Below are 23,707 nucleotides of genomic sequence, written 5' to 3'. Positions count from 1 at the left end.
ATCCGGCGTGTCTACTCTATTGCAGATTTTTGTATCATCCGCAAAGAGGCAAATCTTACCCAACAACCCTTCAGCAATATCGATTATACACTTAGCTGTCTCCTTTTCAGGGTATCTAATGAACATGCATGGGTTATATTCACTGGGCCTCCAGTGTGCTCAAACCTATCTCGTGAATATTTATTGTGGCAGTCTTGAAAACCAGACTGAATACAGTAGTGTACTTTCAAGGCAAGATTGGGGGAACATTAGTAATACGAGAGATTTTGGGCCAATCCTCAGGCCCCTGTAGCCAGGCTGGTTTTCAAGATCTCTCTAATTAATAAATATAGTTTGAGATTTGTTTGCAACTTCAGAAAAAGCCTTTTGTGGTAATCGTCATCAGTACCATTTCTTTATATTTTTTTTTGCATCAAATTTATATAAAATTCATTTTAAAATATCTGAACCAAGAGCGGATGAAGAATTTTATATAATTGATAAATAATGATGTATATCTTGAAAAACTGTCTATTAATGAATGCAGGCTTATTGGTCTTTTGAGATTTAAAAGTTAAGAGAGCAATTTTAGACGTAATCCGGTGAGAGACGGGAAGCCAGTGAGCTTTCTTTAGCAGGGGAGTACCATGATAATACTGTATTTTTCAAATCCCTGGGAATATATACCATTTCCTTATGTGCTGGAGCCTTTAGTGTGAGGCCTGTTTAAATAAAGCACAAAACAAACAAGGGACCCTTTTTTTTTTATCAAGCTGCGCTAGAGGTTTTTGGTGCGAGCTGGCACGGTAAATGTTCTGACTCTTATAGAGTTCTTATGAGCGTTGGGAGCACTCACCCTTCCGGCATTCTAAAAACCTCTTGAAAGGGGAAAAGAAAGGAGAGAAGTCTTGCTGTTGGGGAATACATTTAAGTCTGTATTTATGAGGGTTTATATTTTTCTAAAGTAGAAATAACTGAAAGTATTCTCAAGAAAAGGTTATGTTTAGATTTTATGCTACTGTTCTTAAGGAAAAAGGTGATAAGATCTGATTTCATAAACATTTTGATTGAGATCTTAATGGTTTGTTTTTGGGTTTCTACTTTATTGCATTAATACTGGCTGATACCCTCTTCTACACAAGAATTTTTTTTTTTAATTTATTTATGAATTTCACCTTTGACAATTTTTACTGATCAAAAGAAGGAAAATACAATGTAAAGTGCAAATATAATAGCCAATTATTTAAAAGGTATCAAATTATTACAGAGTATAGTTAGTCCACAATACCTCTCGGGGAGGGAGCTTTAGAAAAACTGAATTAAATCTAGGCAATTTAATCAAAGGAACTAAAAATGGTGACCTGATTGCACTTGAACTATCTTAAACTTGGAAACAAGACAACTCATATAGAAGGTACTAACTGCTCTCTATCGGAAATAAACTTAGACAGCTGCTGTGGTTTGAAGAATACATATCTATTATCTTTATATGTCAAAACGCACTTACAGGGAAATCTAAGTGCAAAAGTTGCCCCTAATTGAACTGCCTAGGGTCTCAAAATGAGAAATTGTTTCCTTCTCTTCTGAGTGGAACGAGAGACATCTGGATACATCCTTATGATATTATTCAAAAAGGGAACATCTTTATATTTATTTATTTATTTTTAAATACACAAGAATTTTAACATAGTAGATGACGGCAGATAAAAACCCGAATGGTCCATCCAGTCTGCCCAACCTGATTCAATTTAAATTTTTTAAATTTTTTCTTCTTAGCTATTTCTGGGCAAGAATCCAAAGCTCTACCTGGTACTGTGCTTGGGTTCCAACTGCTGAAATTAGATTTAGATTGGGAGCTGCTTGAGCCTCTCTAATTTTTGCAATCTATTTTCATCTCTGAATATTTCTATTATGGTTTGATTTATAGTCTGCCTGGACCAAGGCAGAGTACTGCATATGTAAACATATTAGATATTATTCCATAGGAGTGCATTTTTGTATCTGTCTTTTAAGACTTCAGTCAATTTATTTAATGATTCGAGCTGGAAATGAAGATAGGTTGGAGGGGTAACCAGATTTTTCCTCGAAGAACAAATGAAGCTTACCTCGTGAAGCACAAGACATTTAAATAGGACAGTGATTCCTTTTTTTGTTTTCTTAGAGATTCATTCAGGCGATAAGACCAGGAGTTTAGTTTAATAAAGTTAGATATGCTTGGCCAATAAGATCTCAACGGTATACAATTAAAATCAATAAAAACAGAAAAAGTAACTACAAAATAAGAGGAAAAATAAAATCTAAAAGATACAAATAGACTCGAATCATGCATATACAAGAATTAAAAAAAAAAAAAATAAGAGATTTCATCAGTTTGAAATTTAAAATTTAAAAAAAAAATTCTTTATTCATTTTCAAATCTTGCAACAAGTGTACAATATTCAATCAATTAATTCGTACAAAATCACTTGACATTCTTAACAATTATTATTAATTGCATATAAAAGAGACCCCACCCACACCCAGCCCATTCATCAGGAATAAACCCAATAAAATACAAGACATACCTCCCCCATCCCACACTAAAAATATTCCTATGTAATAAAAAAAAGGTGTCCAAGGTGTCTAATCATTAGAATATGCAATCAATGGCCCCCAAATCTTTTTAAAACTATTGTAATTATCTTGCTGTATAGCAAGCATTCTCTCCATTTTATAAATATGACAAACTAAATTCCACCAAAAGGTATAATTAAGTTTAGTAAATAGGCTTCCTTCTGCATGAAGACATTGGGAATTGGTTCCCCAAAAAGGGGGCCAGAAAGCAGAGGCCTGTGCAGCAGTCCAGGGAGCTCTAGAAAGATGAGGGGTAACCATTTGGAAATTGGCCAGACAGCAAAGTAGTCTGTTCGAAGCATAAGGCGAGCTAAGACTGCTAGGTAACTCATAGTCTGAATTACGCTGTATGTGCAAGCAACAAAACCTTAAATTTAATGTGATAGGAAGATGAAGCCAGATTGCTTCTTCCCTAGTGTTTATCTTCTGATGATTATTTTTTTTTTTTAAGTGTCAACTTGGAATTAAATAATCGGAGATCTCGGAAGATTCTGACCTTTTTAGGTAATCGAAGGATTTTTCAGGGTTCACTTAGTGAGAATCGTGAGAACAGAGAGATCTCTACACAATTCACAATGAAGCAAACAAAAGTAGAGATGGTCGAAATGTATCAACTAGGACCTTTATTTTTAATTTACTGGAAATGTACAACTGACTCAACACGGCCAGTGTTTCGGCATCTAAGTGCCTTCCTCAGGCACTGTATTATAGTTTGATATAGTTCAGGCACCACAATATAAAACTGTCAAAGGTCCAGGTGCAAGAAACCAATGCTACCCTGCCGCGATTTGCACCCAACTTGGGGGTTCAAGGATTTATACCAAATAGAACCTGGTACAAATCCTCATGCATAAGTTAGGCACGGATCCCCTTTTCAGTTGCACACTAAAAGCCTTGCATGCATATCTTTATAGAATAGCACTTATTTGTGCACCTTGCTGTTTGGAGCCAGTTAACTGCAGGAATTGGTTTAGTGCCCAATTGCTAGTCATTGACACTCTAATTAAATTGCATGCACAAATTGGGCGCCATGTATAGAATATGGGGCATATGTTTGTTAGAACAGAATGGGATAGAGGGAATGGTCTAATTACAAGAACTTGTATGTAAACTGCCTTAGTTGTACCACAGAAAGGGTTTATCAAATGCATGGCCGTATGGAAAATACAGAACCATAAAACCCTATCTTTTTTCACATTTTATGATGCCTACTATAAATCTATCACTTCAGTGAACCCTGTGGATACAAAGGATTACACAGCCTTTGTAAATTCTGTGTTCTAAAACCTTCTTTTGTGGTGGATGCAATCAATGGCAGAAATGAGGTCTGCTACTAGGAGCAGATTTTTGGATGCTTTGGCCTGTAGAGGCTTTGTCAGGTGGAGAACAAATAGAAACTGATTCAGATCATGGTTTAGGCTGACAGCTAATCCTCCAGGCATTAAAAAAAAAAATACAAAATAAGCTCTTGCTGAAAAAAATTGTATTGCTGTCTTTAATTTATACTAGTTGGTTTTGTCCTTTGCAGCACCCTGTTCCACTTTGGCTTATCACGACAGCAAGCGAATCTTTGTAGGCCAGGATAATGGAGCTATTATGGTAAGTTTTTTTTTAAATAACTCTCCTATTAGGGCATTTTGGAGATGCATAATTCAATGCATGAGTTTTATTCTAGTTGGGATTATGATTCTTTTTAAAGATTCTAATTGTTAATTTGCCTGTTTAGGAGGGTCATCTTCGTATCTGTTAGTAAACTGGGGTGAGGGACAGTTAAAATTCTTTCCTTACTGCCCCCCCCCTCCAAATTAAAAAAGAGATCATAGACAAGCATGAGCATATGAGAACTGGAGACGTTGTCATCAGCATTTATAGTGTACCATCTACTACTGCTTGTTATGCCACTAATCATAGGGAATTTTCTTGGCTTTTGTACCTACAAATCAGGAAGGGGTTCATAGACAAAAGCGCGCTCCAAGAAAGGCGCGCTGACAACCCAGCACAGACAACTGAGCGCAAGGCGGAAGCGCGCCAAAGAAAAACAGTATTTTAAGGGGCTCCGACTCGGGGGGTGTTGGTGGGGAACCCCCCCTCACTTTACTTAAAAGAGATCACGCCAGCGTTGTGAGGGTTTTGGGGGGTTGTAACCTCCCACATTTACTGGAAACTTAACTTTTCCCCTCTTTTTTAGGGAAAAGTGAAGTTTTCAGTATAATGTGGGGGGTTACAACCCCCCAAACCCCTCCAACGCCGGTGCGATCTCTGTTAAGTAAAGTGGGGGGGGGGGTCCCCCCACACCCCCCATCGGAGCCCTTTAAAATACTGTTTTCCTTTGGCGCGCTTCCGCCTTGCGCTCAGTTGTCTGCGCTGGGTTGTCGGCGCGCCTTTGTCCTGTCGCCATCAGGAAGGATGCAGGCGAGAATAGCTCAAAATTTAAAAATGAGCATTTATCATAGAGTGCTTATCATAGATTAACTGAAACAGGATAGTCGGGAGAATTTTGCGTACGGTACTTTAGAATTCTGCCTACTGTATTTCTCAACATATCAGTTTTCACATAACTTTTTTTTCCTTTTATTGCATTTTAAACTATTTAAAATCCTTCCATCTTTTGAGGAACGATCTTCCCTTTTTTAACGTATTTATCAAGTAATCAAATATACAAACTTCACTTAGCTTACAAACCTGTCAAAAAAAATGAACAAGAAATATTGGAACAATATAAAAAGAACCAAATCATCAACAGAAGGATTTCCATAATAAGTCTGTTCTCTCCCCAATGAGTCTTATAACATATTCCAGCTCATTAGGGTAGAATAGAAAACAGTTGCTTTTCATCTTCCACCCTCCCCATCTCAAGCAGGTGTCTGTAACAGTTCAAAAACACTTATAAACCAACATCCATGGCTTAGACATAGGCCTATAAGTGTGCAACTCAGAGTAGTCTATCCTGGTTATCTAGTTCAACCACAGTTGTAAGTGTGATGCCTTTTCTTTTATCCATTCCTTGAATATCAATTTCTTTACCAAAAGCAAAGCAAAAAGAGTACTTCACGAGCTGGAAGAAAATATACAGTAGATTCTCATTTAACCAGCACCCATGGGGCTTGATAGATGCCGGATAAATGTAGTTTCTGGTTGTTTGTGGAGGTCCATTTTTGGTAGGATGTCTTATCCAGAGTTTATCACATATCCTTAGCACTAACTACAATCCCAGAAATCTTATTCTCCCAATTTTCAATGTAAAGCCATATGCTGCCAGCTCATTCTCAGCGGCACCACACTATAGGTAAGAATCTGATTCTTTATATATGAATTTTATATTTTATGTTTTATATTTTTGTATGGACCTTCAGAATGTAGCTAGATATTGATTTTATTTCTAGCTATAACACGTCTTCGTCGGTCCAATTTATTGTTTATTTCTTAACATTTTTAATATGTATAAAACCAGCACTTAGCTTCAATAGTTCATTCTTAATTTCAATTATATTTCATTTATATTTCAATTATATTTCATTATATATCATTCAAATGCTTCTACCTAAAAATTGTATAAAGAAAAACAATTGGTCCCAGAGAGGAAGCGTGCTAAGATTATGAGAGATTTCATCAACGTGGATACCCCAAAGATATTATTCGGCAAGCCTATATTCGAGCAAAATTTGCGCTTCGGGAACTTTTATTGAACTACCATGAGGAAAAAGATAATCCTGGATTGTTCTTTGTTCAAAATTGTATCCCCCTCTCATTTAAGATCAATACGATAATCGGGAAACACTAGCATGTAGCCAAGATGGCATTAACTGAATTTCCAGAGATGCCAATGTTTTCATGTAAACAGACTAAAAATATTGGTAAATTGGTAAAAAATGATAATCATGCTAAAAATACCATCAGAGGCACACATGATACATTTGGAATGTCAGTGGTGCAGATTGAGCATGACAGGAGATTACTGGAGACATCCGAATACAGGGAAGAATTATTTCACCTATACTACGACCACATGTGACTCCACATATGTAATCTATCTGATATAGTGCACTTGTGATAAAATATATGTGGGGCAAACTATTTGTTCTATTAAAGTCCGCTTAAATGAACATAAATCAAGGGTGCGATCGGATCGAGATACAGCTCCGTTAGTAAAACACTAGCAACTGATGGGCCATACATGGTCAGACATCAGATGGAGGATTATTGATTCAGTAACTATTGGGTGGGAGGGTGGTAATGTAAAAAAAGCTTTATTGATCAAGGAGAAAAGATGGATATTTTGACTGAACTCGCTGGAGCCAGAGGAACTCAATGAAGAAATAGAATGGCTGTCGATACTTTGAATCGCGCTATGAAAATCCCCTGGACACGGGTTAACTGGTTTCAGGTACTCGCCATGTGGAGAATAGAAGGATCAGCTGACTTGCTTGGGGGATCCTTGCTATTGGCGAAGTGATGGGCATATCAGATGCATGAACTTGAGGAGCTCAGCTGTGCTATAATAAGCTGATTTCAAACTGCGGCCATGTTTTGCAATTGATAACTGCTCCCTCGACTGGTAAGAGACGAAACTTTGAAAAAGCTTTAAACGTGTCCTGCTCTTTATAAGATGAATTCTGTGTAGTATAATGTAGGATGTTTTCTCAGCCCTAAGATAATGGACATTCTATTGACTAATGGATAAGGCATGCTTCCCCCCTGGGACCAATTGTTTTTTTTTTTAGAATTTTTAGGTAGAAGCATTTGAATGATAAGAGATTCTGAACTATGGATTTTTACTATGTTTTTTCAGTTCCCCTCAACCTTGAAGAAAAACTTTGTTTGAAACATGCATGTCGGGAGAGGTGGCATTGATGAAAACTGAGAGCTTACCTCAAAGCTAAGTAGCTATGGTTACTATTAGGACCATGAATTGTGAATGAATGAAAGAAATTAATTAAAATTAACTGGAATGAAATGAAGAGAAAAGATAAATGAAATATAATTGAAATTAAGAATGAACTATTGAAGCTAAGTGCTGGTTTTATACATATTAAAAATGTTAAGAAACAAACAATAAATTGGACAGACGAAGACATGTTGTAGCTAGCAATAAAATCAATATTTAGCTACATTCTGAAGGTCCATACAAAAATATAAAATTCATATATAAAGAATCAGATTCTTACCTATAGTGTGGTGCCGCTGAGAATGAGCTGGCAGCATATGGCTTTACATTGAAAATTGGGAGAATAAGATTTCTGGGATTGTAGTTAGTGCTAAGGATATGTGGTAAAATTGATAAAGCACAAAAAATTTTGGCATTAGTCTGGTGCTAAACCAGAGTTTAGACATTTTGCACAAGATGCACGAAAATCCAGTACCAAACATGCCCATTTTCAAAACTACAAAACATCTATTTTGTTTTTTTCAAAAATGGATGTGTTTGTGCTCAATTCAGTTCCAGGAATTTATCACCAATGATTCTGCTAGATTTTTAGTTTGGATTTAGACTTGGACAGAGCATAAAATTGCCATGGCATCTACAGTGGATATTTAGCTTAGATCAGCTAGAGCAGCGTTCTTCACCCTTTTGACACCTATGGACCGGCGGAAATAAAATAATTATTTTGTGGACCAGCAGTTGAAGAACACTGGGCTAAGTCATGCCCATCTCCACCCCAGACCCTGCCCCCATAATAGTACTAATTGTAACACCATTTTTTTCCATTTTTCATATATATACACACACACAATATAATCGTATTAACAACATGTAATGGTGAGCAAGGGTCATTGACGCCATTTGTGAAAGCTTCAGGTTTGAAAATAATTATACGTGCAAAATGACACCAGCGCAAGGTTTTAAAATTATAACCAAGATTTATTGAATTATTGTTTCTATTTTTCCATTATTAGATCAAAAGAACAGCATAATTGCTTACGTTGCGCTCATGGGAGATCATCATCGTGGCCAAAGGCTGGCCTTCTCACAATGGTCTCGTTTTACTAGCTCCAAAATTCCTATTATATGCTGTTGGCTTTTCGTGACATCATCATCATAATCAACCAATAACAATCCTATGGGTGGTCTTAAAGTTGGACAAAGAAACATTCCTCCATGTTTAAAAGTTATACAAAGTTTTCAGAAAATTACTTTTGATTTCTGAATTAACATTATAACATTCAAGAGAATCTATAATTATTAACATGGTGCTGAGAAATTCTCAGCCCTAAAGGAAAAAACTCTTCCTAAGCTGACAGGTTCAAATTGCATAGCCTTACACAGAAACCTTACTCTGGAGGAGAAGGGGTTAAGTCCCCCTCTCCTCTCCCTGAAGTGTGGGCTTCCAATGCCCCCCTTCTTCCTATTCTTGAGGCTGACTCTAATTACTTCCAGATGCTGCCTTAGGATTTTCCTTAGTGTTTCTTCAGGTTTAAAATATATAAAATATGTTTTTCAAAGCAACACAGTCCTACACTTCAATCCAATCATATTTGTTTCATTCACTCTTTGCTTGGCCAAGCTTTCATTCATTCAATAAATCATAATTTTCATTCAAAACTACATCCAATTCAGTTTGGGGCACGTTATCCTTCTTTACCAGTCTAAAGCAAGCACATCTGGTGTTACGAGGCTGGGAGCGGGAAAAACTCAGAGAGGACAAAGAAGGCAGAAAACTAATCACTGGCACAAGATGGTGTCCAAACAGAGAACCCAAACTGGATTCTATGTAATCATGTAATCATGATTTCCACCATGATTTGGCAAAGTACATACACAGATATTATTATGCTTTCCCTTATATTAATCCTTAGTGTGTTTTTCTCTGGCCTTAGCTACATTATATTCAAATTTTTATTCACCTGTTTTTCCGTACGCTTCTATTTGGGCGTGGTCCTTAACTAACACAGATGTTTGTCTAACTAGAATTACCCAGAATCATACGAAAAACTGGCCTTTTGTAGAAAAACGTCCACAAAAATACTGCACTATCATGCCCTAACATCCATTCCCATTTCCGTCCCATAACCAGCGCTGGCCACGAGCCACGACTCAAATGGTTAACCACAAAATTAAAGTACACAAAGCACACTGTATGCTTTTCAACATTCATTCCTACCAGAAAACAGATAACCCCATGCAAATGCAGGACCAAAAACTAAAAGTCCTAATATTTACAAACAAACCCTAAGATGCAAGACTCTGCAAGCAGTACAACCCCAGAGGAAAAGAAACAAATGCACTTCTTCCTGAATAGACAGCAGATGTAAATCAATCACTAAATACAAAAATAAAAGCATTCCTCCTACTGTTGTTGTCTCTCTCCCTCCATGCTCTGCCTTGCCTTCTAGCCTGCCCCCCCGGTGTTATCTTCAGGCCGGTCTACGGTGCGATCAACGCGGTGTCTTCGGGCCGGCTCCCTGAGTGCTACATTGCACAGAGCTGTGGGCAGCAACTCCTTGCGCGCGTCCCACGCCTCATCTGGAATCCTTCCCTCTGATGTTGTGACATCAGGTGCAGAACGCACTTAGGAGCCTTTTCCTACGGCTTTGTGCACTGCAGCACTCAGGGAGCCGGCCCAAAGACGCCGTGTTGATCGCACCATGGACTGGCGGCTGAAGAACACTGTCTTCTGCCCGATGGACTGGCACCGGTCCACGGACCGGCGGTTGAAGAACACTGAGCTAGAGTCCAATGTGCCTGTCACAGTGACATTCTTGACTGTTTCTATGGCATTTTGACTTGGTAGATCATTTGATATTGTATCAGTGTTTGTCAAGTAACAGAGCTGGCCCTATAGGCCTTGCTTGGCTTAACTCTTATTTGTTGGACAGAGCTGGCTCTATAGGCCTTGCTTGGCTTAACTCTTATTTGTTGGACAGAGCTGGCTCTATAGGCCTTGCTTGGCTTAGCTCTTATTTGTTGGACAGAGCTGGCTCTATAGGCCTTGCTTGGCTTAGCTCTTATTTGTTGGACAGAGCTGGCTCTATAGGCCTTGCTTGGCTTAGCTCTTATTTGTTGGACAGAGCTGGCTCTATAGGCCTTGCTTGGCTTAGCTCTTATTTGTTGGACAGAACTCAGCAAGTGATTGTTCACTGTGTCTAGAGTGGTTTAAGTATTGTGGTGGCTATGTGATGTGCTTTGTGTGTTTTGAGACTTGATACATATTTGGGCAGATATGATCTTGCTTGTAAAGGAGGATTTGCTTATAATCGATTTCTAAAGATGAGGTTCAATAGCAATGGCATCAAGCTTATTCAAATAAGTGAGCAATTTGTTTTTTTTCTAAAAACATTGGCTGCTGTCACAACTACCCAGCTCCTGTTCACGGCAGCGAGCTGAAATCTAGCTCTCTTCCTAGCTTTGACACACTGCATGCCAAGAAACTTGTTAACTCTTTTTGTCTGAAAAGTATCTTGCATGGTGGAAGGTCATGTCTTTTTAAGCTTACTATGATTTAAGGAGACCTTTTTTATGATGTGGGTTTGTATCTATATCTTGATTCTGATTTTTGTATAGTAATGCAGCAACTTGTGTTGGCTTTTATAGGCTACTGAGGGGGTCCTTCTTTTCTGGAGAGGTAGGGGAAAGGAGTAGAGCTTGTTCTCTTTTTGAAGACTGGGCCGGATCCTAGTGGCCAGTGTCGGTTTCAACTGAGGATTCGACTTTAATCACTCTATTTTGTCAACATTTAAGCCTTTGTTATCTATTAGGTACAAATGATCAAAAAATATACATATATACTAGTCCAATGGCACAATAAGCTGTCCATTGCTATGCATTGATCACCCTTGATCTTGGCATTTTAAATGTTATTTTTTATTTTATGGTTGTTTTACTTCATTTAAATCTAATGTAGAATATTTGTCCATATATTTTACAGATATTATCTCCTGGATTCTATAAAGGGGGAGGATTTTGGATCCAAATGCAGAATAATTAGTTAACTGGCTTCAGTGATTTACCGTATTTTCACTCATATACCGCGCACCCGTGTAAAACGTGCACACGGGTATAGCGCGCGGGGAACACAAATTTATGTAAAGAAATTTTTATATACCGCGCACACCCATATACTGCGCATGCCACCCCGGTATAGCCATTATCTGCCGTCATCTTTCTATGTTTCTATGACTCTCCCGTCGCCGCCTGACTCTCTTTTCGCCCACCCCGACTCTCCTCTCCCCCTTGAAGTCCTGTCCTCTGACGTCAGAGAAAGGGCGGGACCGCCGGGAGAGGAAGCAGCGCAGGCGCAGGGCTCACAGAAGGGCCGGGACCGCCGGCAGAGGAAGCAGCAGGACAACAGTAGGAGCTTCTCCATGATGGGGGGGGGGTGGGGAGGCTGTGGGAGTGCGAGCGGTCCTTCGGGGTGCGAGCGGTCCTGCGGGGTGAATCGGACGTCAGGGGGGGGAACTATGTAAAAAAAAAGTTGTAAAACGCACTCACGCGTATGGTTATGCACGGTTTGTAAAATCGTGTATAACGCACACATTATATGCATGAAAATACGGTAATTATTGGCACTAATAATTTGCATTTGGATCTGCTTGCTTGCTGTTCTGCAATGATGGATCGTGTGCAACTCAAAAGGGGGGCATGACTTTAGAGGCATTAGTGGGGCATAGGCATTCACAAAACATGTGCCCAGGGTTAAAGAATAGCGGGAATCTATGCCCAACTTGTGCACCAGGATTTACACCAGTTTTCAGCCCATTCCGAAGTTCCCTTTGTAGAATAGCACTGAGCGTCCATTTTTTAAATTGCCATCTAATTTTCAGCATCATTTACAGGATTTTCCCCTATATATGGATTATTTGCCCTGGTGAGAAACAGTCTCTTAAGTTTAATTTTCATATATACTATTATACTTTTAGCTATTTACTTGTCCTTTTATTTGTGGCATTTTGGTTTCATAATTTTGAATCATTTTGTTCATCTGACCTCCTATGAAATGATTTGTGTTTAGTATTTTTATATAATGAGATGTTTTTATGTGTTTGTTTCTGTTTTCATATTTCTTCTGTATTTGGGGGGGGTGGAGGGGGTTTCAATCATAGTTATACTCCTGATGAAGATAATGAAAATATGGCTATGTTGGCTTGTGTACTGAATTACCATATATACTCGATGATTGGTTGACCTAAAAATAGTCTAAAATCTCTCGATCCACACTTAGGTTGACTCTCTCCTTCAGTCCTCACCTCTGCTAGCCCTGTTCTCCCCCTCTAACACCCTGTGACAGTGATTAGGAACATAAGAATAGCCTTACTGGGTTAGACCAATGCACCATCTAGCCCAGTATCCTGTCTTCACAGTGGCCAATCGAAGTTACAAGTACCTGGCAAAACCCAAATAGTCGCAACATTCTGTGCTACCAATCTAGGGCAAGCAGTGGCTTCCCCCATTTCTCTCTATAGTAAACTAAGGACTTTTCCTCCAGAAATTTGTCTAAACCTTTATTAAAAAAATAGCTATGTTAACTGCTCTTATTACATCCTCTGGCAATGTTTTCCAGAGCTTAACTATTCTCTGAGTGAAAAAATATTTCCTCCTCTTGGTTTTAGAAGTAGCTCATTGTAACTTCTGAGTGTCCCCTATTCTTTGTAATTTTTGATGGCATAAAAAATTGATCAACTTTAACCATTCTGCACCACTCAGGATTTTGTAGACTTCAACCATATCTCCTTTTAGCCATCTCTTTTCCAAGCTGAAGAGCCTTAACCTCTTTAGTCATTCCTCATATGAAAGGAATTTATTTATTTAAAAAAACTATAAACTGCTTAAAATCTAGGCGGTAGACACAAGGAACATACATAATGTTGAAGCAAAAAGCAGTTCACAAAGACAATAACTAGTCCTAAGATTACTGCATTAACATAGTACTTTTGACATTTTCAGCATCTCTCAACTCTAGAGGAAGTAACATAACCTCAGATATGACGATGACCTCCCCTTAAACATCACATGAAGGCATCTACAAATAATTGTGCTTTTAGCTGTTTCTTAAATCACATAGAATTTTCACTGAATCTCTAAACCCTAGGAAGTGAGTTCCAAAATTTTACACCAACTATAAAAAACATGGGAGTTCTTCATTCTATCCCATCGTTCTATCCCCTTTATCATCTTCATATTCTTTTTTAGCTTTCTGTATCAATGCTTTGCATCTAATTTGTCAGTGCTTATAGCTCTTCTTATTTTATTCATTTGGATCCTCTTTCCATTCTTTAAAGTATGATTTATTTATTTTTCTCTAATAAGCCTCTTTTCACTTAAGAACATAAGAAATGCCACTGCTGGATCAGCGTACGTCCTTGTTCAGCAGGAACTTGTCTAACTTTGTCTTAAATCCCTGGAGGGTGTTTTTCCCTATGACAGACTCCAGAAGAGCGTTCCAGTTTTCCACCACTCTCTGGGTGAAGAAGAACTTCCTTACATTTGTACGGAATCTATCCCCTTTCAACTTTAAAGAGTGCCCTTTCGTTCTCCCTACCTTGGAGAGGGTGAAAAACCTGTCCTTATCTGCTAAGTCTATCCCCTTCAGCACGGGTCTAAGCACCTATTAACCATGCCAGCTCTCATTTTCTCTTCTTTCCACCTTTGTTAATATATGGAATACATCTGGTCTGGGCTTCCATGATGGTATTTTTAAATAACATCCACGCCTGGTTTACAGTCCTAATCTTTGCCACCGATCCTTTTAGCTTTTTAACCACTTTTCTTATTTTATCGTAATCACCCTTTTGAAAATTGAATGCCTGTACAGTAGATTTCTTTAGTGATATCACTCCAGATATCAGCTTAAATTTGATTACTTTATGATCACAGTTTCCCAGTGGACACAACACAGTTACCTCCCGTACTATGCCCTGCACTCCACTAAGGACCAAATCTAAAATAGCTCTCCCTCTTGTTGGCTCCTGGACCGGTTGCGCCAAGAAACAGTCAATTATGACATCTAGGAATTTTACCTCCCTAGCACTCCCTGTTGTAATGTAATGTTTATCCAATCAATGTTAGGGTAATTGAAACTACCCATTATTATACTGTTGCCCAATTTTCCTAATCTCCGACAACATTTCTTCATCTGTCTGCTCAATCTGTCAAGGGGACAGTAGTATAACCCTACCTGTGTATTTCTTCCCTTCACATATGAAATTTCTATCCATATGGATTCCACAGTGCTGTCTGTGTCATGCAGAATGTTCATTTTGTTTGATTCAATTCCCTCCCCCCCCTCCAATATGATCTACTCTATCCTTGCGATATAATTTGTACCCAGGTAACACAGGGTTCCATTTTGATTGTCCTCTTTCCACCAGGTCTCCGAGATGCCTATTATATCTACCTCATCTTTCAGTGTTATATATTCTAACTCTTTTTTATTTTTTAGGCTTCTAGCATTTGTATACACTTTACTTCAAATTGTGTGTGTGGGGGTGGGGGTGGGGGTGGGGTTTCTTGTATCTACAGGCTGCTGAGAAGATGACAGGGATAATTTGAGTCCTTTACTCTGCCTTCCTCTTAAGTACTCCTGGCTTTCTTTCACCATTATTAAAACCTCTCTGTTGGAACTCCTTAAATATCCTGTTTCAATAGTATCCTTCTAGGATACTCCACATCGAATCATCCGCTCCTGGGCGACTGTTGGCTTTTCCCCCATCTTAGATTAAAAGCTGCTCTCTCCTATTAGCGCCATCAGCCTGGTTTCTTTCCAGTTAAGAGGGATTCCATCCTTTCGGAATAGGCTCTCCCTTTCCCAGAAGTTTGGCCATTTCCTAGCAAATCTAAATCCCTCATCCCTGCACCATCATCTTCTTTTCCTCCATTCCAATCATGTCCCCTTCCAGCGATTCTCTGAGGCTGCTTGCGGCCAGTCTTGGAGCCATCTCTATGATGGCTCCAGGACAAGCCATCAGAAATCTCTAGCTACAGAAATTGCTCCGGAACTGGCTACAAGCAGCCTTGGAGGATTGCTGGCTGCTTCTGGTCCAAGTTAATAAGGTAGACAGGAAGGGGACATGATTAGCATGGAAAGAGGGGAGAGAAAGAGATGAAGGTTGGGGAGGGAGAAAGGTAGCATCAGTGCCAGGGTTCTGGAGGGAGGATCACTGCCACGAGGTGAGAGATGGCTTGGCAGTGGGTCATATAGATAAGTTGGCCCTAGGTTTTTGGGGGCTTTTTTTAACCTAAATTTCTCAACATATAGTTGAGTGTATACAGTAGATCAATGAAATTGTTTTGGACTTTTGAGCAGCGTTTATCTGGTTTATTCTCTGATCCTCTAGCTTGTTCTTCTGGTGTGCATCCTCAATTCTTTTTGTTTGTGGACGATTTTGCTCTTTACAACTGATATTTTTTTCCTTTTTTTTTTTTTTTAAGGAATTTCGTATTGCAGAAGACTTTAATAAAATGAACTTTGTCAAGACATATCCAGGTATGTGGAGTGTAGTTTTGTGATGGTGCACCTATAATGTAAAAGCATTTTAAAAAAAATCCTAACATACCAGAGTATATACGAATGTGTACGCTTAGGTGCAAATATACTATAGCTGGTATAAGTGCTTGTGCCTAAGTGTTGGAGATGTGCAAAGGTGTGTCCCGTCCAGAATCTACCTGTTTATACCCATCTTTCGAATGTGCACTATGCTAGATATGTGCGTATTTGCAGAATAGTGCTCGAGATTTTATTTTTATTAGGATTTGGCTTTTTCAGTTGTAGGTCAAGGTAAGTGACATTCAGGTACAATAGATATTTTGCACTCCCTGGAGGGCTCAAAATCTTGTTTGTACCTGAGGCAACGGTGTTCTAAGTTACTTGCCCAAGGTCACAAGGAGCTAGAGAGGGGTTTGAACTGGACTTCCCTGGTTTTCAGCCTGCTGTTCTAACCATTAGGCTACTCCTTCCTACATATAAGAACCTCTTCAAAAAATTTGAAACCATTTAAAGAAAAAAACATACTTTGCATATATTGCAGTGTTTTGTCTTGTGACTGATCATATTGTAAACAAGCATGACTTTTCATCAAAGGAAAGTCTGGGGATGGTAAGTTTATCAGAAGTTGCAACACAAAAATATATGCACTTGTGTTGGACACATGGTAATGAACAGACAAAGGGATTGAGCACAAGTTTAAACTATTGAATCTTTGATTTATTGGCATTCCCAATTCAACTCTGTTACAGTGCTAGCAAATGTATGCTACCCTACGGAGTCTCTTTGCCTTGAAATTTGATTTAAAATTGGTAAGACCCAATATGGCTATTCTTATAATCCTGGTTCCTCAAATCAATGATCCATCTAGCCCAGTATCCTATTTTCCTGTTTCCAACTATGGCCAATCCAGGTCACAAGTACTGGCAGGAACCCAAATAGCAGCAACATTTCATGCCACTGATTCCAGGGCAAACGGGGGCTTCTCCCATGTCTGTCTCAAAAGCAGACTATGGACTTTCCCTCTAGGAACTTGTCCAAACTTTTTTTTTTTTTTTTTTTTTTTTTTTAAATCTAGCTGTGCTAACCACTTTTACTGATCTCAAATAGTAGCAACCTTCCATGTTGTACCATTCATGTTATATCTGACTTTTCCTATATATTAATACAAAAAGGAATAAAGTCAAGTTGCTTACTTGTACAGTTCTAATAAAGATAGCTATTCACCAGTCATGACGGCCGCTGTCCATTTGCATTTCATAAAGTTTGAAAAGAAATAGGATTATTTTTACATTGAAACAAAATATGAAGAAATTTGTACAGAAAATATGCTTCATAAACAACAATCTTAAACACTGAATAGTGCAGAAAATAAACAAGAGCTTACTGGTCCCCCAAAAGAAAGGAAGAGACAAACATAAATCATGGGAAACCAATTTTAAAAAGAAAGAAAGAAAGATTCAGAAACTAGAGAGAAGTACTCTCCCATGCATCTAACTATTCAAAGTAGTCTCATACAAACATTAAATGGAAAGAGTACTTTTCACTTTGTTAGTTTTTTTTAATATTTCAAAAATCTAGATTGGACCTGTTGAATCTCAGTGCAGATGGAGGTGGGGGACGTGTTTGTGTGTGTGTTTCTCATTCCACTATGTTTGTGTTGGCTGCATCTGCTTCCCCTCCCTTCGCCAAGATTTAATAATTTTTCTTTATCAATGTATCGTTGCCAAGTATGAAAACATATAAGTTGTAGCTATAATATCAAGAAACTTGTTCCATTAAGAAAACTGGAGCTTTACATTATCAGTGACTTTGAGCAATCCCAGGATGGGCTTTACAAATTCTTTAAAACATTATTTTCTGATCAAGCACAGTCAAATTCATGCAGAAGAACTTCAATTCACACAGTTTTTCCAACTTTAGGTTTTTCTGGGCAACCCTATTTGTGCCTTCACAGGCCCAGCTTTGAATATCTGGGGTTAATAATTTAGACAGCGACAGGCTACTAAAATGGTATGTGGTCTTCATTATAAGGTGTATGGGGACAGACTTAAAGATCTTAATATGTACAGTATACTTTGGAGGAAAGGCGGAAGAAGGGAGATTTACATACCTATGTGACGTAAATGTGCATGAATCGAGTCTTTCATTTGAAAGGAAGCTCTGGAATGAGAGGGCATAGGATGAAGTTAAGAGATGATATGCTCAAGGAAATACTATTTTACAGAAAAGGTGGTAGATACGTGGAACAGTCTCCCAGAAGAGGTGCTGGAGACACTCTGAATTCAAGAAAGTATGGGATAGGCACATGGGCTTTCTTAGAGAGAGGAAGAGATAATGGTTACTGTGTATGGGCAGACTGGATGCGCCATTTGGCCTTTATCTGCCATCATGTTTCTGACCACTCACTGGCTGAATATTGGCCAGCCTGTATTTTCCATTGAGGTGTTCACAACTAAAATCTGTTGGTTGACGCCATGCATTACTTGTGTGACAAATGATTTGTACTATTTTCAAGGAAGATCCATTACAGGTAAACCAGCTTAACTTTCTTGACCTTGCTGTAATATTTCAGCAAAAGCAAGCAGGTATATTCATTTTTTTCCCCAGCTCATCAGAACAGAGTGACTGCCATTATCTTCTCCTCTGAAGTAGAGTGGGTTATCAGCACAGGACATGACAAAAGTATCAGCTGGATGTGCACACAGAGTGGCAGCATGTTGGGAAGATATTACTTCACATCCTGGGCTTCTTGCTTGCAGTATCCTTACATCCAGGCACAGTCAGTAATTTTAAATTAATTTAATAAAAAAGTGTACAAGACCGTACAGCACAGATTATAAGGGCATCAACAATAATCAAATGTTTTAATTTTACCACTTACATTTTATATATGGCAAATTTGTGGACACAAAAACCAAAACGCCATTTTACGAGGCTAGGTATTCAGCTGGCACTTAACTGCATAAGCAGCACCCCATAAAGATTGGCCCACTTAAAAAACACAGTCCTATTTAGCCACTTGGGAGGAGCCATTTCTGGCAGTTAAATCACTTTGAATATTGACCCCCTGGTAATCTTAGGTCTTTACTTTATTTGCCATGCTTATTTGCCAGAATTTCTTAAATTGCCAGAAGGGTATTTCCAGGAAAATAGTATTCTGTACTAAATATTTGTATTCAATTTGGCTCCAAATAGTGCCTCAAATGCATTATTTATATTTCGCCAAGAGTGATTTAAATTCAAATACGAGTAATCCAGGGATCTACTGAGCTAAATCCTACTGAAATAAACACTTAATCTCTGATTTCATGTTGCTGCTTTTATTATGTTAAAGCTCAATGCCCATTATTCATATTCAATCAAATAATAATTTTCATTACTTGTTTTCAACTGAATAGTAAAATGTCTGTTATAGCTCTAATATATACTCGAATATAAACTTATCCGAATATAAACTGAGGTGACCTTTTCCCCCAAAAGAGGAAAAAGGGTTGATTCGAATATAAATTGGGGGTTTATATTCAAGTACCATGCCCTGCCTACCAAGCTCTGCACCCAGTCACCCTCATTCCCTCCCCTGCTAGGCTTGCCCCCTCCCTCCTTGACCAGCCAGGAACTGCACCCTGCTGCTGCGAGTTCTCACGGTCTCGTGAGGTTGCTGTGAGAAGTTGCAGCAGCCATTCAGATAGAAGCTGTGCATGGGGGAGCATAGGAAGATCGCTCCTGCCCTTATTCCCTGCTGGACCACCACAGCTTTAAAAGTAGGTTTTTTAAAAGTCTGGGAGGCGGGAGAGAAGTGGGATGTGTCAGTCGGCAGGGGCAGGAGTTGGGAAGGATCCCTCCTGTCCCAGCTCACCACTGGACCACTAGGGTTTACAGCAAGCCCGGGGGAGGTCTACAACAGGTCTGTGAGGGGTGCGGATAGGTGCTGACCCAAATATAAACCAAGACTCCCCATTTTTGAGACATTTTTTGGCCCCAAAATCTTGGTTTATATTAGAGTATATACTGTAAGCATCAGTGAGGGATTACTTATGAAAACTCCTTGACCGGCTTTACTCAGATACGATTATGATAGTCGGCATGCTTTTATTGGGGATTTCTCTGGACAGATCACTCTGCTGAAGCTTGAACAAAGCAGCAGCTCAGTAATCACAACTCTCAAAGGACATGAAGGTAGGTTCGCTCCCATTCGTGCATTCAACCAAACTGACACTGTAGTAACAATTTGTTGTAGGGGAGGGAGAGCAGATGGAGTGACTGGTTAACTTGTGTCTAAGGTTTCCAAATTTATTTTGTATTTTGATTACTTTTTATATCTGCTTTATTTATCTCTCTCTTTAATTTGAGCTCTTACAAACTGTAGTTTGCTCTTATTGGAGCAAATATCTGCTTTTTAATTTGTTTTATTAGTAATGGAATTATTTTAGTCCCAGAAAATTGAGGGTTGTGACGGACTTGCTAATGGATTTGCCACAAAAATGAAAATTTAACGGTTCAGTCAGAACAAACCTGTACACAATTTAAATGGAGAGTTTCTTTGTACAATAACTCTATACAGTATTTATTTTCCTTGACTAACAAACGAGATGAGATTTGTTCAGTGACTTGGAGGCAGAAGGTGAGACTGCCATATTAACAAGGCATAAAAGCCTGTCCTTGCCACCAAGATATCTACCTCCATAATTGTTCCTTTGCTATGTCGCTGTACAACTATTCCCTTTTTTTACCCCATCCTCCAATTTTAAGCCCACAATATATCCATTGTTATATCAGTATTTTGCTTGCCCTTTTAAAACAAAATTACACAGGATGAAAACACTAGACAGTATCAGTTGGAATTAAATTGACAGCAGTTTTACTTATCATACAGTATTAGAACTCAATAATACAAACTTACCTGAGCTCAAAATGATACAATAACTGTAAACATAAGCAAGTACACTTCTCCCTCCCTATTCGCGCGGGTTAGGGGCAGAGCCGGCCCGTGAATAGGGAAAATTCGCGAATAACATTTCGGCCGGCTCTGACCCACCCCCGGACCTTACTTGCTGGTCTAGCGGTGACGCAGGGCAGGAGCGATCTTCTTTGCTCCTGCCCCGTGCAGAACCGTTCTATGAGTTCCGGTGGTCTCACGAGACTACAGCAGGAATTCCCATTGTAGTCTTGTGAGACCACGGAACTCGCAGCACAGCCCTGCACGGGGCAGGAGTGTAGGAAGATCGCTCCTGCCCCGCATCACTGCTAGACACCAGGTAAGGTCCGCTCTCCTGGGGCAGCTACTCGCCTCCGATCGCCGCCTCCTCCTCCAATCTTCCCCCTCCTCCGATTACCTCACCCCGATCCAAGTCCCGGGGCTGTTTGTTTTTTTTTTGATGCGGGCTGGCAACAAGCAATTTTCAAGAGGGGGGGGTCTGGGGGGAAAAAATCATGAATAATCGAAACCACAAATATGGAGAGGGAAGTTTATAAGCCATTATCCCAGGACAAGCAGGCAGCATATTCTCACATATGGGTGACGTCACCGACGGAGCTCTGGTATGGACACTTTAAAAGTGCATTGCCACTTTAAGACTTCAGAAAGTTCGTGATAGCCCGCACCACGCATGCGCGAGTGCCCTCCCTCCTGACGGCGCACAGTCCCTCAGTTCTTAGTTTTCTGCAGAGCTGAGAAGTCGTGTTTTTCAACGGTCGTTGATTTGTTGCCTTGCCTTCCCCTCTCATGCCTGTTTTTTCGTTATTCTCCTCTTTGTTTGCCGTCCATGGGTTTTGGCCCAGTCTCAGCCATCGAGTTTAATTTGCCTGAGGTAGTGTTCCCATCAATGTCCCACCCACTGACGGGATTTAAAAAGTGTGGTCGGTGTTCTCGTACTCTCTCTCTAATAGACTCTCAAAGCTGGTGCCTGCAGTGTTTGGGTCCCGAACACCGTGTTCAAAACTTGTAAATGCTGCTCTTTGTTACAAAAGCGTACTAACAAGAATCGTATTCTCCAACAAGAGAAATTCTTTGGTGTCGGCATGGAGGGAGTTGCACCGATGACACTGTCTACATCTAAGTCATTGGCATCGAAGACTTCGACACCGCCAGAGGCACCAGCATCGACACTGGTCATTGCGCCCTCGGGTAAGCAGGCTAAGAAGCCATCCCCTTCTCTTCCAGGGACGCAGGTCACAAAGTCTATACAGTGACCAGTTCCTTTATCGAGGGGTGCTTCGTCCTCGGGAGTTATCCTCTCTGGAATGTGTCACAGCACCTGTGGTACTGGCGACAAAGCCCCAAGTACCGGTGCTTACTATGAGGCAGAAGCTCGATGCTTTGCTTCGAGAGGAGTTCGGGGACCAATTTCAGTTGCTGCTTCTGACACTGACTCCTCTGGTACCAATCCAGCCTGAGCCTAACATTGCCAGGACCTCTGGCAAGGTTAGATCTGTAGAGGAATGCAAAGAACTTCAAAGGGACTTGAACAAACTGAGTGAGTGGGCAAATAAATGGCAGATGAGCTTCAGTGTAGAGAAATGTAAAGTTATGCACATAGGGAAAGGGAACCCAATGTACAATTACATGATGGGGGGGGATAATATTGGGGAAAGGCAACCTAGAAAAGGACTTGGGGGTTTTGGTGGATAAAACAATGAAACCGGCGGCACAATGCGCTGCGGCCTCAAAAAAGGCGAACAGAATGTTGGGCTTTATCTAAAAAGGTATCACTACCAGAACCAAGGAAGTTATCCTCCCACTGTATAGGAAAATCTCCAAAACTAACAGTTCATCTACTCTTTACAAAATCCTCAAACAGTTAACAGTATTCAAAAATGAAAAAGTCATTCTAACAGAAGAATCTCCCTCAGCTCAATCATTGGCAAACTTTTTTCAGGAAAAAATTACACTAATCAGATCTAAAATCACTAGCAAAGTCTCTACCTATGCAGGTACTGTTAGTCCTGCCGAACATGATAATGTAATAAATAGGAAAAAGACATTAAATGCTACATTTTCCAATTTCATACTTCCTTCTTTAAAAATGATTGAAAACATTCTTCATTCTATTAACATTAAAGGTTCCAAAATAGAGCCTATTCCTCCTTTTTTCTTTAAACGTTATTTCTCCTTATTCAGACCTTATATCATTCAAATTATTCACAAAAGCCTGTCTACTGCAAATATCCCAGCTGACTGGAAACATTCAATTCTATTTCCAATTATTAAAGACCCAAGAAACAATCTTAGTGAAGTTCAAATTATCGCCCAATAGCCAATCTGCCTTTTCTATCCAAACTTACCGAAAAAATAGTATTTCAGCAACTGACAGACTTTGTCGAAAAAACGCATGTTTTGCACCCTAATCAAACAGGTTTCCGGAAAAACCATTCCACAGAACATTCTTTACTTGGTCTCACCACAACTATTCACTACTATCTGGACCAACATAAGTCTGTCTTATTAATCTCTTTAAATCTCGCAGCCGCGTTTGATACAATAGATCACCAACTCTTACTTCAACGTCTTTCTTCTATAGGAATAACTGACCATGTCCTTGAATGGTTTAGTTCTTATTTCTCAGACAGATCTTCTACAGTACATTTTAACAACTCAGTCTCAGAATCCTATCAATCTAACTTTGGTATTCCACAAGAGTCCATCTTATCACCTTTATTGTTTAATATTTATCTGGCTCCCCTCTTAACCCTTGGTCAAT

The 23,707-nt window shown here is 39.4% G+C and overlaps 1 protein-coding gene across 1 annotated transcript in view; it reads left to right on the top strand.

Annotated features, from left to right (window-relative positions):
* Positions 1 to 23,707, top strand: part of WDFY1 (WD repeat and FYVE domain containing 1) — a 72,139-nt gene that overhangs the window by 13,255 nt on the left and 35,177 nt on the right. The window contains exons 3-6 of the mRNA XM_033958288.1: positions 4,121 to 4,191; positions 15,956 to 16,010; positions 18,618 to 18,768; positions 20,074 to 20,186. Of these exons, the coding sequence (XP_033814179.1) occupies positions 4,121 to 4,191; positions 15,956 to 16,010; positions 18,618 to 18,768; positions 20,074 to 20,186 (390 nt within the window). The remainder of the gene's footprint in view (positions 1 to 4,120; positions 4,192 to 15,955; positions 16,011 to 18,617; positions 18,769 to 20,073; positions 20,187 to 23,707) is intronic.

This window comes from Geotrypetes seraphini, chromosome 9 (genome assembly GCF_902459505.1).
Source record: "Geotrypetes seraphini chromosome 9, aGeoSer1.1, whole genome shotgun sequence".
In the NCBI taxonomy this organism is placed as follows: Eukaryota; Metazoa; Chordata; class Amphibia; order Gymnophiona; family Dermophiidae; genus Geotrypetes; species Geotrypetes seraphini.
This window is presented reverse-complemented; position numbering and strand designations above follow the sequence as displayed.